Below are 18,437 nucleotides of genomic sequence, written 5' to 3'. Positions count from 1 at the left end.
TATTTGGGATTGTTAAAACCCTATCCATCCCATATTTCTTTGTTAAAACCCTAAATTCATTTCCTTCTCATTTTCTTTCAACCCACCTAGGTTTTTGTAACCCAAACCACCCAATATTTCACCATCAAACGCATCCAATTTAAGTTTGTTAAAATTCTCTAACTCCCAGGTTTGGTCCTTTATTTGCTGGTTCACAAAGGAGTGGACTCTACGGTAACAATAATATTAGGGAAATACTTGCACATCTCAAAACCCTAAAACCTAGGTTACATCAGGAACATTCTTTTCAAATAAGTTTGGGTTAATACATTTTGAGTTCACATTGTACTTGTAGTTTCCTAATATGATTTTTGTTTATTGGGGATGTTTTCCCTAACCTAATATTTGATTTAGTACTGCTATAAACTCCTAAAATTCAATAGTTCTCTCGTATGATTTATTGTGCATTGTTCTTTGGCTTCCCCATATGTTTTACTAGCCATTGTTCTGCTAGTTTCACAATTTCACCGTCAACCTTGACAGAATTAGTAAACCAAATCGTAACTTCATCCTTACAATCACACCCTAGTCCTAAACTTTGTTTGACCTTAATAAAAAAGAGGCTATTTTGACCTAGCCAAACTTGCCAGTTCATAGAAGACCCCATATTTGACTTCTAGTTTGTCTCCTACCAATCTATAACTACAATGAGCACTCAGGGGTGTCCTGAAGTATTTCCTCAGAAACCAGAACACACATCTATAATTCCTGCAATTTATATCAGAAAATAAAGATCCAAGCTTTGAATCCTCACAGAATCCTCCCTAGCATTTCATACTTTCATTATGGCATGACCTTAAACATATATTACCAAAAAGGAAAAAAAAAAAAAAAAAAAAAAAAGGATGCTTAGAAATTAAGACAGGTTCAAGTCCTTACAAGGCTGAGGAAAACAGCACTGATCATGGAGAAAAGTTTACGGTTCCGATCAACATACTCTGCCAGACCTACAAGGCATATTTTCAGGTTCAGCAATGTTAGAAAACAAGTTCTAAACAATCAAAACAGTAGCTGAACTTTGAGAAGAAAATAGAGAAGAAGAAAAAAGAGAAGAGAAGAGAACCAGCAGAGAAGGCCTGTGATTCTAGCTAAAGAGCGTAGAATTGCAAGAAGCTTATATTTATAGTTTTTCAAGAGGTCTAACTTGAGAGACAAGCAACTGTCCTCTAGAAAAGGAAATAAAAAGTATAGCTTAAAGACAAAACTTACTAATTTTCTAACTCCTAAAATCTGTCCAAAATAGAAAGTTCTGAAAATAGAAACTAGCACTGAAATAGAAGCCAACACCAAAATAGAAAGTGAAGTGAAAGTCAGCTGCTGCCAAGGCCTGCGCACCAAGGCAGCAGCCTTGGATTCTCTGCGCAATTCTCAACAAGTAACAAGGATAACATACATACATGCTTCAAAGGAATTTGAATTTAACCTCTTTGGGCACCCTACAGCATACACAAGTACAATAAACAAACCAATGCAATTCTCAGATGTGATTATTAGTATAGACGTAATAACGAACATGGATAAATCATGCATGAGAATATTAGACACAAGCCTCACAAACAGAGATGGTCACTTCCATCTACTTGGCATATACTTTTTAAGGTTCTGGTATTAGAGCATATATACGAATTAGAGGATGCAACATTCTTTATTTGCCAATTTGGCAGGAAGAAAAGCTGTCAAAGGAAACAGAATTAGGAAAAGACTAACCATTGAAGATATCTCGAGCAACCTGCATATTAGAAACATGTATAAGCCCTTGAATTATAATTAAAGAAAAATCCATCAAAAAAAAATTGGGACTCTCTGAGCATTCAAGGAAAAGGATAAAAGATGTATTAACCATCATCAGATTCTACTTACACTTCCAGGATATGCTGCTTAAGTTGTACAAGTATAATAAAATACATACTTCTGCAACATTACTGGACCATGGAAATAATGGGGTGGCAAGAACATAAGTAGGATGAGCTGCTCAAACATTTTGATCAGCTGGTCAGCAAATGAATCAAATTTTCCTAATCTCAAAGCAAACCTTTCATTTTTCTCTTTTCTTTTTGTGGGTGGGGGGAGGGTTTGGCAGTGTGGCTGGCTATGTGACTGTATCAGGCTTAGCAGGTTTGCATGGATTAAAAAAATAACTTGCCAGGAATATTCTCAAGTTATGTGGAATTAACTATTATAGATTAGATGGATCGCTAAATATATGACAATGGAAATTTAAGTTTGAAAAACTGGAAGGAGTCAACAGAAGGAAAAGTTGATAATATAGACAGCAGAGTTGTCAAGGCAATAAGGCACATGCCCAGGCATCGAATAGAATCACACTTCCTAGGCATATATGAAATATAGAAATGACAATTTTCTATAATATAAATGGCTAGATCCCACATAGAAGTGATATCAATATGTTTTAACCATGCTAGTAATGATCTAATACAAAAACCGACATATAATAAACAGCATACAATATAAGCATTTTTCACCAAAAAGCGACGGAATAAATAGAGATAAGTAAATTCCCAAAGTGTCATATGTTGATTAACTTGGTGCTATCACAGCGCCAAAAAGGTGTGCCAGGGGACACCTATTTTGGACCAAACAAGGTGTATTATCGTCTTGGACTCAAGAAGGCACATTGATACCTATACCATAGATATGAAATGGTAAGGTGACCACAGCGATTAACTACCTTTGGTGAAAGGGCAGCTGTATGGTGTCGTCATCACGAACAAAGTATTCCAGTGTTCTTTTTTTAACATATCCATTTTTTGGGGTACAAATAGCATTTTATAAATCATATAATTCAATTCATATACTAGATAAATATTAAAGAAACATACAAAATGCAAGAAATTCATCAAAATACATACATAAAGCAGTTGAGCATCTTTATTGATAATCTATCTGACTGATCAAATCGTTAGATGTTTTGCATAAGACTTTCTGTATGAGATAAGAGCACAAAACCAGCTTTGTGATAAATGCAAGATTACTTAAATCTGATTTATAATGAAGGAATTATGATTTGATCAAGACTTGTTGGTGAGAGAATGCTGCCAATACTACTCCGAGAAGTATTTTTTAGATATAAATACAAATGAATATTTTATCAAATTGATGGTTTATAACAATATTTTACCATAATAAGATTTATGGAATTTATGATTTAAGAAAAACCTAGTCATTAGAAAGTTGGAAATTTCACCTACAAAGAAAATCCAGTTTTTATTTTTGAACTATGAATTGATTTATTTTTTTAGAATTCAATTTTTTAACTACTTTAGTAGACTCAAATAGGGGGTATTTGCTTAGTTATGAATAATAATGTTGTAAGTCATATGTAACTCATAAGTGGAGTTCGGATAGGAGTTTGAGTCCAATTGGGAGTTTGGTCTATTAAAGAGTCTTTATTGTTTATGTTTTTCATTCCCACATCGGGGAACATTGAACTAGCTCATTCATCACTATTATTATAAATAAAGCCCTTCTATTTCATATAGGACATAAGTCAAAATTCTCTCAAGATTTCAACATGGTATCAGAGCAAGGTTAAACTCGCAGTCCCCATAGCCTCCATTATTCTAAACCCATGCCACCATCTCAATCCCCATCACCTCCATCATTCTAAACCCAGCCACCATCCCAGTTCACATCCAGACCTGATCGAAGCCTCTTTGCAGCCCAACAATAGAGCCTAGAAGAGTCGTTGCATCTCTATGACTCATCTAGGGCCACCCACTGTCCCTGGCCTCTTCGAAAAATCCTAGGATGATCAAAACTCCAAAAAAAACCATCCTCTATTTATAGATTCAGCCCTGCAACAATGTTTGGCAAGCCTCCAGATGTCACTAGAGCCTTCAACGATGCTTAAGAGTGGTTATGGGTACATCGCAGGTTCAGGTAATGTTTTCTGAGATCGCAGGGACTGTTTAGCGACTTCAAATAGTTACAGGGATCTATTTTGCAAATATAATTAGTTCTAGGGAGTTGTTTATCAATCTAATAGTTCTAGGGAATTGTTTGTAAATTCCAATATTTCCAGGGGCTAGTTTGTAAAATTTGATTAGTTCTAGGGAGATGCTTGTAAATTCTATATTTTTAGGATTTTTCTGTAAATTCTAATAGTTTTGGGATTTGCTTGTAAATTTGAATGGTTCCAGGGAGTTGTTTTTAACTTTTGAGTGATTTCTTCCTGCGATGGTCGATCCCACATCTCCCTTGTCTAGTACATTTGAAGAGTCTCCTATGTCTTCCATTCATAGGGATCGTGAGTTTTCTCCTCTTCAGATGACCACTGTGAAACTCAATGGGACAAATTATTTTAGATGGTCTCGTTCAATTTCCCTTGCTATTGAAGCTCATGGTCTTACTAGCCATCTTGATGGGACTTCTACCAAACCTTCCACACCTAGACTGCAACTTTCCAAGTGGTACACAGATGAATGCTTGGACATGGATTTTCTTATCAACTCCATTGAATCAAGCATAGTAGACAGTTATCTCCTCCTTCCTGATGTAACAAATATTTGGAAAGTTGCTAGGGATACATACTCCAGAGTAGCCAATGATGCACAGTGCTTTGAAATTAAATGAAAAATCCATCAGTTGCAGGCTTGCATCAAAAGGACCTTACTATTTCTCAGTACTATAACACTCTTCGGGTATATTGCCAGATTTTAGATTTCTATAGGAAGTTTAAACCAAAAAAATGTTGAAGATGCTATTGCCTATCAAAAGTGGGAAGACAGAGAGTATATGATTTTTTAGCAGGATTGAATATAGAATTTGATCAAATTCGCGTGCAAATCCTTTATAGAGAGCCTTTCCTTCTCTGGCTCAAGCCTATGCCATAGTAGCTACAGAGGACAGTCAACAGATAGTTATGATAAATACACAAACCCTAATAGGTCTGCATTGGCTGATGGTTCTGGTAATCCTAAGCCTAGTTTTTGTAACTCTCGATCTCCTGTGAAGTTTGAGTATTGTGGGAAGGAATGCATACACAGGATAAATGTTGGAAACTACATGGACGTCCAACTACTTCTCGTGGAAGAGGAAAGAGTGGTAGTAGGGGCAACAATCAAGTATCTACAAATCAAGTTATTCCAGACATACAAAGTACTCAAACGCCTACTTTTGTAACGAGATCCATAATTTTTTTTGTCAACTGATGATCAAAATAGACGGATCCTCTTCCAGTTTGATTCCCAGTGCGAGTTTTGCATCTGTCGTTGCCTCTACCTCTGTCTGGTTTTGAACCTCCTACAGGTATTTTCAGTTCACAGTGTCAATTCTATTAATCCCTCCTAGATATTGACTATGGGGCAACCGACCACATGACAGGCTCATCTTCTATATTCCACACGTATTCTTCTATTTCACCTGTTCAGAACATTTTAACAGTGATGGATCTCTTGTCCCCTGTTTCTAGAAAGGGTTCCATCATCTGTTCACCTAACCTCACCCTTTCCTCTGTTTTGCATATTCCTAAATTTTCAGCTAATTTATTATCCATTAATAGCCTAACCCGTGATATGAACTGCAAAATAACACTCTTTCCATCTCACTATGTTTTTCAGGATTTGGAGACAGGGAATACAATTGGCAATGGTAAACAAAAGGAGGGGCTCCACCTATTGGATGGTTCTTATTCTCCATTAGCTCTTTCTAAAGTTTCTGCATCATCCTCTCCTGCATTAGTGTCTTTATTACAGTGGCATAATCATCTTGGCAACATTCATTTATCAGTTTTGTCTACACTCTTTCCTGATTTGGTTAAAAAGTGTTAATTGAATGATTTTTGCTGCGATGCTTGTATTTTGGCCAAGCAAACAAGACATATTTATCCCATTTCAAATAATAGAAGTAAAGTTCATTTTTCTGTTATTCACTTGGATGTATGGGGTCCTTCTCGGACTGTGTCTATATCTGGCCATCGTTGGTTTGTTACATTCATTAGTTGTTGCACCCACACTATTTGGGTTTATCTCTTGTATAAAAAAAGTGATGTGTTCTCCTGTTTCCAAGATTTCCACAATATGGTTAACGCCCAGTCTGGGATTGTACTAAAAATTCTTAGGACAGATAATGAGACTGAATATTCGGGTGGTGGCTTTCCCTCTTACAATTCTGATAATGGGATTATCCATCAAACTAGTTGTGTAGATACACCTCCTCAAAATGGAGTTACAGAACGCAAAAATAGGTGTCTATTGGAAGTGGCATGGTCCCTTATGTTTATTATGGATGTGCCACCTCGATTCTGGGTGATGCGATTCAAACTGCCACCTATCTCATTAATAGGATACCTTCACGTGTTTTATATCAGCATTGTCCTTTTGAAGTTCTCCTAGGTACAACCAATTTTCCTGTGCCCCCTAAGGTCTTTGGATGTGTTGCATTTGTTTGCAACCATCGTAGTCATGGTAAGCTTGATCCAAGAGGGTTACGGTGTATATTTTTGGGTTATCCCCCTACACAAAAAGGTTATAAATGTTACCATCCTGGATCTCGTCAATTTTTTGTAGCTATGCATGATTTTTTAAGGAACAGTTTCCCTTTTTTTCCTCTTCTTCAAGGGGAGAGTCTTAGTGAAGAAGCTCCATTGTTCCTTGAGATTCCTCCTGAAGTTCTTACTGTTGAGTCTCCTTTGGCAGATTTCCTATTGGAAGATGGAGTGACTGGACAGGAAAAGCTAGAGGATGATTTGCAGGGGGAGTCTAAACCTCCTCTAAAGACCTACCAAAGGAAGCAGAAGCCCTCCTCTTAGCCACGGAAATTGGAAGCACTAGATCCTAGTCTTGAAGCAACCATTCCTCCTGGTGAATCTGTCTCTGATATTGATTTGCCCATTGCATTAAGAAAACAGTCACGCATTTGCACCAAACACCCTATTTATAACCATGTATCATATAATTCCCTATCCCTAGAATTTCAAAGCTTTATTTGCTCTTTGTCTTCCACCTCTATCCTTAATTCATGGCAGGACGCAGTGTCTCTCACTCACACTATAAGAAATTTATGGATGAGGAAATGCAAGCTTTGAGAAGAAAAAAAAAGACATGGGATATAGTGTCCTTGACTGCAGGGAAGAAGACTGTTGGATGCAAATGGGTGTTTGTAATAAAACACAAAGTAGATGGAACCATTGAGAGATATAAAGCAAGACTAGTAGCCAAGGGCTTTACTCAAACCTATGGCATTGACTACCAAGAGACATTTTCTCCTGTTGCTAAGATGAATACTGTTTGGGTTGTTCTCTCATGTGTTGTAAACCAAGGGTGGAGTCTTCTACAATTAGATGTGAAGAATGCTTTCCTACATGGAGAGCTGAAGGAAGAAGTATATATGGATGTGCCCCCTAGTTATTCTAGTTTAAAGACCCATTGGAAGGTGTGCAGGTTAAAGAGAGCTCTATATGATCTATAACAGTCTCATAGGGTATGGTTTGAAAGATTTCACAAGGCAATTATCTCTCATGGCTACAGGCAAAGTAATGCAGACCATACCTATTTATCAAGCGGGATAAATGTCATACTGTAGTACTCCTTGTATATGTGGATGATGTTGTCATCACAGGAAACAGTTAATCGGAAATTACAGCCTTGAAAACATTCTTGGGGACAGAGTTTGAGATAAAAGATATGGGCAAACTCATGTACTTTCTCAAGTTAGAGTTGGTCTACTCTACTAATGGTGTCTCACTCTCTCAAAGAAAGTACACCTTCGACCTATTAGAAGAGACTGGAATGTTTGGGTGTAGACCTGTAGAGACCTCAGTAGAGCCTAATCAGCACTTGAAAGCTAAGGAAAGAGAACTAATTGACAAAACCAACTACCAAAAATTAGTTGGGAAGTTGGTATATTTGTCATATACTAGACAAATATCACCTTTGTAGTCAGCCTTGTAAGTCAATACATGCATGACCTTATTCTTCACATCTTAATGCAGTGTACCGTATCTTGAGGTATTTGAAGGTGTCTCCAGGGAAAGGTATTTTAATCTCTTCTCAACGACATCTTAGAGTTGAAGCATACACTGATGCAGATTGGGCTAGATGTCTAGATGACAGGAGGTCTACCTTTGGCTATTGTACTTATATGGGAGGTAACTTGGTGTCCTGGAGGAGGTAACTTGGTGTCCTGGAGGAGCAAAAAACAGGCTGTAGTGGCTCGGTCAAGTTCTGAAGTAGAGTTTAGAGCCTTAGCTCAAGGTATTTGTGAAGTGTTATGGTTGAAGGATCTTCTTCAAGAACTTGGAGCAGATCTAGAAGGACCTATAAGGCTATTCTGACTGTAAATCAGCCATCAGCATCTCCCATAATTCAGTTTAGCATGATAGGACCAAACATGTGGAAATTGATAGACATTTTATTAAAGAAAAGGTTGAGTCTATTCTGGTTAAGATTTCTTTTATCACCTTTGAAAACCAACGTGCTGATATATTCACAAAAAGTTTGAGAGTCAAGTTATTTAGTAGTATTGTTAGCAAGTTGGGCATGATAGATATCTATACACCAACTTGAGGGGGAGTGTCATAAATCATATGTAAGTCATAAGTTGAGTTCAGTTAGGAGTTTGAGTCCAGTTGGGAGTTTGGTATATTAGAGAGTCTTATTGTTCATGTCTTTTAGTCCCACATCGGAGAACATTGTACTTGCTCATTCATAACTATTATTAGAAATAAAGCCCTGCTATGTCACACAAGAACTAAGTCAGGATTCTCTCAAGATTTCAACAAATACTTTAGTAAATGAAATACAAAATACAAAATGTATACTTAACTGATATTATGCATAAAATAGACAATGCAAGATTTGACACCAATATAAACAGCAAAAGATTCCTTGCAAGAAGGAATCCATCTGTTCGGCTAATGTGAACCAGGATCTAGGGTTTGATTGATTGAGTTGAAGTCCTAGATCTCGGTCCATCAAGAGGATCCTCACCAAGAGAATCAGCAGTTTTCTAGGGTTTGTAATACCCTGTGGTTGAAGGTAATGAGCTAGTTTAGTGGTTCTAGGGATTATAAAGGGGTAGGGTTAGGTTCGGCTAGGGTTTTCCAATTCAAACATGAAACTTTGTTGTCCTACTGAATTCAGATCTGAATCTTCAAGAGCAGGGTTTTAAATTTTAGGGTTTTATGGGAATTAGGGTTTCTAGGGTTTGGATGGAGCCTAGGGTTAGGTCGAGTTTTCAAGGGGTGATTGGGATGCTAGTCCTAAGAGGGTTTGGGATTTAGTTGATTGGTTAAGTAGTCTTAGGTTTTAGAAGTTATTGAGGTTAGGATTTCCTTATGAAGAAGATAAGTTTTGGGGGTGATTGGTTAAGTAGTTTTAGGTTTTACAAATTTTTGGGGTTAGGATTTCCTAATGAAGAAGATAAGTAGTTTTAGGTTTTGGGTTTGAGGGGAAGAATGGGGCTGAAACTTTAGGTCGAAGGTAGGGATATGAAGGGGGATTCTAATCTCCTAATAGGGTTAGGTTTTGGGTAGGTGAAGTCTAGGCTTTTAAATTAGATTTCTTCTTTCTTTCTTTCTTTTCTTTTCTTTTCTTTTTTTTTTTTTTTTTTTTTTTTAATAAAGGATTTCCAGAAGTGCTGCAGGTTGTGATGGAGGAAAAGAACAAGAAAAGAGAAGATTGTGCTGGGATAGTCTAGGGTTAGGAGAGGGTAGGGAATTAATGTTAAGGAATGGGGGAGGGGTTATGGAGCTGCCACAGGGTTTGAGGGGAGACAAGAGCTTCCAAAAAAAAAAAAAATTTGGGGAGGAGGGTGGAGGGGAAAAGGGGCTGGAATGCAGAATTAGGGTATGAGGGGCAGGGGAGGGTCTAGATCACTAGATGAGAGGGGACGGGAGGGAATGGGTGGGCTAGGGTTTCAGGTCTTGTACATACTTGGATGTTGAAGAAGGAAGCTGGAACACAAAATAATCTGCTGAACTCTATCTTCAACATCTGCAGCAAGTCCCTCCAGGGAACACACAACTTGATCAATTCTCCTGCAACTCACTTTCAATTTCATCAATCATCAAAATTGCTGATTACAATATTATGAGGCTTATTTATAGCCTTTAGAAGGATCTCACACTACGACTTGATTTAGAAAGCAACATAAACTGAAACTTCTATTTGACTAAGGACTCGTGCTCACACATAGAACAGTCCAAATTGAATTGTAAGAGTACATATGGTAACCTAGCAAGAAGTAGAACAAAACTAGAGAACTCCTTTAGAACTAGGGATTCCCTAACATAATAAAGACTATTTCAATAGCTTGACAAATATGACTCAAACTCAAAAACAAAAGTAGATCTAGGGTCCCACAATCACATTTGACCTAATGAACCTAAGTTGACTAAACTGAAGAATAGCAGAATTACCAAAATACCCCTGCTGGTACCAGAGGGTCATAGGGTTTGGGAAAAAACCCTAAGCTGATGGCCCTAGGCTTGGTTTACATCAATTATCCCCTTCTTGAAAACGTTGAATGTGGAGTCTTCTTCTAAACTTCATGTGCTCCTGGAATTTGGCTTCGTGAACCTTTGTTGGGCTTCCTTGTAGTTTCCTTTGGGTGGATCATGAGAACTTGTTGGCTAAGGTTCAAGTCCTACTAATTAGTCCTAGGGGCTTGCTTCTTCTTCTGGTAGAAGTTCAAAGGCAAAAGCACAATTCTCTATCCAGTGCAAAGTTATCAAGGTGGCAAGGGGACCAAAGCGACTGAGGCTCTGCCTAGGCGACAAAGTAGCGCCTAGGTGGCAATACGGCAACCAAAGTGGTTGGGTCAAAATTTTTCAATACAACTACTTTCTATAATAAGCTAAACAAATATCCATTATTCACATTCATCCCCAAAAAACAAGCATTCAAGAATCATAATTATGAAAAATTATTCAAAAAAAGAACACAAACAAGTTCATCTCATCAAACCATGGTTGTCAAAGCGTCCGCCTAGGCATTTACTAATTTATTGATTCTTGATGTTGAGTATGGCTCATGCTTCACATTCTATTGCCGATGGGCACGGGGATCCTATGTCAGTTTCGGCCTTGGAGTTCCTTTGAAGTTTGGGCATCAGTTAAGGCTGCCTAAGCTGATGCTTTGACAACTATGATCTAGTGTGTTCAAATACCCACTTGTTTTCCTTGTATATGAACGTGACATTGTTGTCGAACAACTAAGGCTAGGGATGCAAGTTTGGCCGTGGTGGCCCTGACCCGCCCTAGGCTGGAACAAAGCTTGGGCTCAAGATTTTGGCCCTTAGGGCAAGTTAGGGCCAAGGCAGGCTCAGGATTACTATTTGTCCTGCCTAGCCCAGCCCGACTCGTCCCTGATTTTGGCTCTAATTCTCACCCTAATTTTGTACCTAATTCTATCCCTGATTTTGGCCTTGATCATGACCCTAACTTTAACCTTGACTTTCATCCTAATATTGAGCTTCATACTAAGCTTGATCAAAGACCTGATTTTGACCCTAAGTCATTTTGATCCAATGAGTCCACTTAGCTATGTACTATGTTTTATTTCTCTTGTTATTATCATTTACTAAAAACAAATGATTTATTTTTTATTTTATATTTTACCATAAAAACAGACTAAGTCGTTTGTTACATCCTACATTCATACTAACTATATTTTATGTAAATAATTATTGACTTACTTAGATTCAAAATTCTAATCCGAGTTAATAAGGTGTTTTAGAATAAAAATTTTAATTAAATTGACGTACATTTTAATGGTCATAAGTTTAAGGTCACAAATTATTACTCTTTACCTACAGCATTCTATGATCAAAATTCCAATTAAACTATTCTAGGCATTTTCTAATGATTAAAGAACAAAACAAGTTTAATTGAGTGCAAAATGAATTCAAGTCATTCTTGCACCTAAGTGTAATTTTTATAGATCGACCACAAAATTTGGAACATCGAAGTAAATTTTCAAAATAGAAGGTTCTCAAAAGAAATTTGAATGACATGATCTATACATTAACTTTTTTATATAACATAATGTATTAAAAAAATATTTTTAACCAGATTAATTTTTTATAATAGATGATGCCTCGACCTCCAATGATGTGAAGTATCTAATATCTATTGGATATCTTTTTTATGAATTGTTGAGAAACACGAAATTGGTAGAATGGCTTATTCATCCATGATCTCAAGCCCTCTATTTATAATTAAGTGGGAAGTAGACTATTACAAGGAATAGAATTTTACATGAATATAAACTCTAATTTAACTCCTACACAAACTCTTATTGGACTCCTAATAGAATCCAACACTCCCCCTCAAGTTGAGGCATAGATATTAGTCATGCCCAACTTGCCTACAATAGGAAGGAAATCTCTTTCTTTCAAACCCCCTTAGTGAAAACATCTGTTACTTGGTCTCCAAATCTTACAAAAGGCATGCAGATAAGCCCTTGTTCCAACTTTCCTTTGACAAAAAACCAGTCAATTTCAATGTGCTTAGTTCGATCATGTTGCACTGGATTATTAGCAATACTAATAGCAGCCTTGTTGTCACAATATAACATCATAGGGTTTGGAACTTGGACTTCAATATCTTGCAGCAAGCCTTTTAACCATAGTAGCTCACAAACTCCATGAACCATAGCTCTATATTCAGCTTCAGTACTAAATAAAGCTACCACATTTTGTTTTTTTACTTCTCCAAGTAACTAGATTACCTCCAATAAAGGTACAGTAACCTGAAATTGACTTCATGTCTGGAGATCCAGCCCAGTCTACATCAGTGTATGCTTTTACTTTTAGATTATCAATGGGTGACAAAAGTAACTCCGCCAATGTTTTGCTTCCGGTCCCAAGCCCAGGTAAAGGAGGAGGGTTGGTGTGTCAGGTCGGCAGCCGGCACAGGAAAAAATCTAGCCAAACCTTTTTTCATGGATTCGACCTTATATGATAAAAGCTATGCTAGGGCGTTCCCCGACAAAAGAAGCGATGCGCTACACTATGGCCCAAGTGTAGTGATAAGTGGGCAAGGGTTAGCTAGGGCGTCCCCTGTAAGCGACGCGTCGCATCGGCGCCCAGATGCGGTGATAAGTAGGCAAGGGTTCCTGCGCCGTGGACGAGTGCGGGTAAAAAAGCTAGTCCATAAGCATAAGATTAGATTGGCATCTTGGAACATAGGATCTTTAACTGGTAAGAGCTTAGAATTGATAGATGTTATGAGGAGAAGAAGGATTAATGTAGCTTGCATCCAAGAGACTAGATGGAGGGGTAAAAGAGCCAAAGAGTTGGATGACTTTAAACTTTGGTATACTGGGGATAAAACAAATAAAAATGGAGTGGGTATAATAGTGGATAAAGATTTAAAAAATGATGTGGTGGATGTTAAAAGAGTGGGTGATAGGATTATTGCTATCAAGCTTGTAATGGAGAAAGAGTTCATAAATATAATTTGTGCATATGCACCTCAAGTAGGATTAGATGAAAGTCTAAAGCTAGAATTTTGGGAAAATATGGATGGATTAATGCAAGGAATTCGTCAAGGAGAAAAGATTATCATAGGAGGTGATTTAAATGGACATATTGGAAAAGATCAAAGGGGATATGAGAGTGTTCATGGAGGATATGGTTTTGGAGAAAGGAATGAGGAGGGGATTTCAATTTTGGATTTTGCTACTGCTTTTGATCTATCTATTATAAATATTTACTTCAAAAAGAGAGATGAACATTTAATTACTTTCAAAAGTGGACAACATAGAAGCCAAATAGATTTCTTCCTAACTATAAGGACTGATAGATTGTTGTGCAAGGATTGCAAGGTGATACCGGGGGAAAGCTTAACTACACAACATAGACTTGTGGTCTTGGATATGTGCTTAGTCCCAAGAACACATAAAAGGTCTAAGGTAAACTATCCCAAGATAAGATGGTGGAATTTGAAAGGAGAGTACTCTAAATCCTTCGTTAATGAAGTAGTCAAACAAGGAAAATGGGATTTTAAAGGGGATACCAATGCAATGTGGAATGAGATGGCTATGTGTATTAAGAAGGTGGCTAAAGATGTTCTAGGTGAATCAAAAGGAAAGATCCATTCTTATAGAGAGACGTGGTGGTGGGATAGTGAGGTTCAAGTTGCCATTAGGAATAAAAAAGCTAAGGATGTTGAGGATCTTCAAAGGTATAGGTTGGATAGAAATGAAGCTAAGAAAATTGCGGGAAAAGCTAGGGAAAGGAAGTATGAGGAGTTATACAATAAGTTGGGCACAAAGGAAGGGGGAAAATCTATTTATAAAATAGCTAAGATGAGGGATAGGAAGAGTAGAGATCTTGACCATGTTAGATGTATTAAAAATGGAGATGGTAAAGTATTAGTTTGTGAGGAGGATATTAAGAAAAGATGGGAAACCTATTTCTCTAGTTTACTAAATGAGCATTCTTCAAGCACTTGTGTTTCGGACGATTACACTTTTCACCAAGGCACCAATGTCCGAACTTATATACGTAGAATTTCGATTTCCGAAGTAAAAGAAGCTTTAAGGAGGATGAAACTCGGCAAGACACAAGGTTCTGATGAAATCCCAATTGAAGTATGGAAGAGCTTAGGAACCCATGGACTAGTTTGGTTGACTAAGTTGTTTAATAAGATTATGAGCACAGGGAAAATGCCAGATGATTGGAGGAGAAGTGTAGTGGTTCCAATTTACAAAAATAAAGGAGATATTCAAAGTTGTAATAACTATAGAGGCATTAAATTGATGAGCCATACGATGAAATTATGGGAGAGAATAATTGAAACCCGTTTGAGACACTTAACTACAATTACGGAGAACCAATTTGGGTTTATGCCGGGAAGATCTAAAACGGAGGCTATTTACTTAATTAGGAGACTTATGGAAAGGTATAGAGAATGTAGGAAAGATCTTCATATGGTATTTATTGACCTAGAAAAAGCTTATGATAGAGTCCCTAGTATGTTAATTTGGCAAGTACTAGAGAAAAGAAGTGTTGCAAGTAAATATATAGATATAGTTAAGGATGTGTATGATGGTTCGGTGACTAATGTTAGAACAATGGGGGGACAAAGTAATGAATTCCCGATAACAGTTGGGCCACATCAAGGGTCAACTTTAAGCCCATATCTATTTGCACTGGTAATGGATGAATTAACCAAAGACATTCAAGATGAGGTCCCCTGGTGTATGCTTTTTGCGGATGATATTGTGTTGATTGATGAGACCCAAGTGGGGATTAATACCAAATTAGAATCATGGAGATTAGCTTTGGAATCAAAAAGCTTTAAACTTAGTAGATCGAAGACAGAATATTTAGTTTGTAACTTTAGTCATGATCGGGCAGATGATGAGGTGGTGATACTTGACGATAAAGAGATTCCTCAAAGTGATTGTTTTAGGTACCTAGGCTCAATCATAAGTAAAAGAGGTGATTTAGAAGATGAGGTTTCCCAAAGAATTAAAATAGTGTGGATGAAGTGGAGAGGTGCGTCCGGGGTCTTATGTGATCGACGTATTCCATTAAAGCTTAAAGGAAAATTTTATAGGACCGTTGTTCGACTAGCTATGATGTATGGTGCAGAGTGTTGGGCTGTTAAAAAGAATCATATAGATAAGCTCAGTGTAGCAGAAATGAGGATGCTAAGATGGATGAGTGGCAAAACTAGGATGGATAAGATAAGAAACGATCATATTAGAGTTGGTCTGGGAGTTGCTCCCATAAGTGATAAGCTTAGAGAATGTCGTTTGAGGTGGCACGGCCACGTTCAACGGAGACCTATAAATGCTCCTGTACGGAGAAGTGATATAATCCATATTTAAGGAACTAGAAGAGCTAGGGGTAGACCTAAGATAACCTAAGATAACCTTAGGAGAAGTGGTGAGAAATGATATGTATAGCTTAGGCCTTGTATCTAGCATGGCCTCGAACAGAACTGATTGGAGGGCAAGAATCCATGTAGCCGACCCCATTTAGTTGGGACAAGGCTTATTATTGTTGTTGTTGTTGTTGTTGTTGTAATGGGTGACAAAAGTATTCCTTTTCCAGGAGTTCCCTTCAAATATTGTAGTATTCTGATAACAGCCTTCATATGAGCTAAATATGGATCATGCATGAATTGACTCACTATACCTACAGCATAAGCGATGTCTGGCCTCGTGTGGGACAAGTAAATAAGCTTCCCTACCAGCCTTTGGTATCTTCCTTTGTCCATTGGTTATCCCTCTTTTTCTTTAAGTTTAGCTCCAGCTTCAATAGGGGTATCAACTGCTTTACACCCCAACATTCCCACTTATGATAATAGATCTAGGACATACTTTCTTTGGGATAGGAATATACCTTTATTTGATCAAGCCACCTCAATCCCTAAGAAATACTATAACTTCCCTAGATCTTTAATTTCAAACTCTATGCCAAGAAAGTCCTTCAACTTTTTAATTTCTTCACCATCATTCCCTGTGATGACAATATCGTCTACATAGACAATGAGGAGTGTGATGTTAGTACTTGACTTCTTGACAAATAGTGTATAATCAGCATTGCTTTGCTTGTACCCAATAGAAGTCATTGCCTTCAGGAGGCGTCCAAACCAACATCTAGGAGACTGTTTTAACCCATAAAGTGACCTCTTCAATTGACAAACTTTCCCTGCAGTATTGTCATCGGAGAAACCATGTTGGATTTCCATATAGACCTCTTCTGCTAACTCCCCATGTAAGAAGGCATTCTTTACGTCTAGTTGGTGCAAGTTCCAGTCTTTGTTCACAGCTATAGACAATAGAACTCTGACAGTGTTTAGTTTCGCAACAGGGGCAAAGGTCTCCTGATAATCAATCCCATAGGTCTGGGTAAACCCCTTTGCAACTAGTCTAGCTTTCAACTTGTTGACTGATCCATCCATATTTTGTTTAACCACAAATACCCATTTGCAGCCCTCTGGTTTTTTTCCTGGAGGAAGTGTAACCAGCTCCCAAGTGTTATTTTTCTTCATTGTCTGCATTTCCTCTACCATAGCTGCCTTCCATCTCTTATCAGCATAGGCTTCCTGCCAACATTTAGGAACAGATACAATTTCAAAAGCACGGTAGGAGTCAGACAAAGAGTTGTAAGAAACATATTTAGCTATGGGATGTTGAGTACAAGATCTGACCCCTTTTCTAATAACAATAGGAAGATCAGAAGATACCTTAAGGGGAACAATAGAATCTGATTCTGGAGCAGGAGACTGAAGTGGTACCGTATCACCTTTCTCCACTTGCTTTAGTCGATTGTATTTCTTCCTCTGATAAGTCTGTACCTCCTTATTCTGGTCAATCTAGTTTTGAAAGACCTCAACAGTGTGTCTAACAGGAGTGGTCTCCACCTGGCTAGGTTCTTCACATGGTTCAGAAATCAAAGGTGGAGGATTAGAGTCCTCAGTTATACTGGCCGAATTTCCCCCTTGTCAGGAAACTCTTCTGGGACTCTTAAGTTGGGTTGGTGTGTGATAGGAAGATCTAGAGTCGGAAAAAACACCTCTCCGCTAGGACTCTCCCCCTGGAGAGGTGTATAGTAAGGGCAAAACTCGTGAAAAAGTACATCCATGGATACAATGGTTTTCCTGGAAGGAGGATGACAACATTTGTACCCTTTCTGAGTAGCAGAATACCCCCAAAAAATGCAGTGTAGGCCGCGGGGAGCCAGCTTACTCTGGTGGGTTATGATTCTGGCATAACACACACATCCAAAAACCTTTGGGGGAATAACAAAAGAAGAGGCTCCCTGAAGAATCTCATTAGGACATTTAAGACCAAGTATTCTACTGGGCATCCTATTTATAAGGTAAGAAGCAGTGAGTATAGCATCACTCCAGTATTGGTCAGGTACATTCATAGCAATCATAATGGAACGGGCTTTCTCTAAGAGATGTCGATTCTTCCTTTCGGCAACCCCATTTTGGGCAGCCGTATCAACGCAACTGGTCTGATGTATTATGCCAGAGTCAGAGAGAGATCTTTGAAATTCACCATCAATATACTCTGTGCCATTGTCACTGCGAAGGATCTTCACAGTGGCATTGAACTGGGTTTTAATCATAATATGAAAATCACGAAAACATCGGAAAACCTCATTTTTTTGTTTTAAAAGATAAATCAATGTAGAACGAGAGTGACAATCAATAAAAGTAACAAAGTACCTATGACCAGTAATAGACACACGTCGACAGGGACCCACACATCAGTATGAATTAGCATAAAAGGAATACGTTTTCTATTATGAAGAGAAGGTAAATAAGTAGAACGAGTCTGCCTCGCAAAAATGCAAGCTTCACAAAAAAAAAATTATCCTCATTACAAGAAGAAACCAAATCAGGAAATATTTTCTTAAGAGTTCCTAGAGGGGGATGACCTAGCCTACGGTGCCACTGATGAAGATCTGAT

The 18,437-nt window shown here is 37.9% G+C and overlaps 1 protein-coding gene across 3 annotated transcripts in view; it reads right to left on the bottom strand.

Annotated features, from left to right (window-relative positions):
- LOC149024235 (Sodium Bile acid symporter family) overlaps positions 1–18,437 on the bottom strand; it is a 146,537-nt gene that overhangs the window by 83,184 nt on the left and 44,916 nt on the right. For all 3 annotated transcript variants that reach the window (XR_016171613.1, XR_016171612.1, XM_089144555.1), the window contains exons 9-10: positions 1,747–1,768; positions 919–986 (exon numbers count right to left, since the gene is read on the bottom strand). Coding sequence is in view for 1 of the 3 variants with exons in the window: in XM_089144555.1 (XP_089000681.1) it covers positions 919–986; positions 1,747–1,768 (90 nt within the window). In the remaining 2 variants the exon portion in view is untranslated. The remainder of the gene's footprint in view (positions 1–918; positions 987–1,746; positions 1,769–18,437) is intronic.

The sequence above is a fragment of the Hakea prostrata genome, chromosome 2 (genome assembly GCF_041222555.1).
Source record: "Hakea prostrata isolate BN-2017 chromosome 2, UWA_Hpros_2, whole genome shotgun sequence".
Classification (NCBI taxonomy): Eukaryota; Viridiplantae; Streptophyta; class Magnoliopsida; order Proteales; family Proteaceae; genus Hakea; species Hakea prostrata.
Note: the sequence above shows the minus strand (reverse complement) of the source record. Positions and strands in the feature narration are given on the sequence as shown.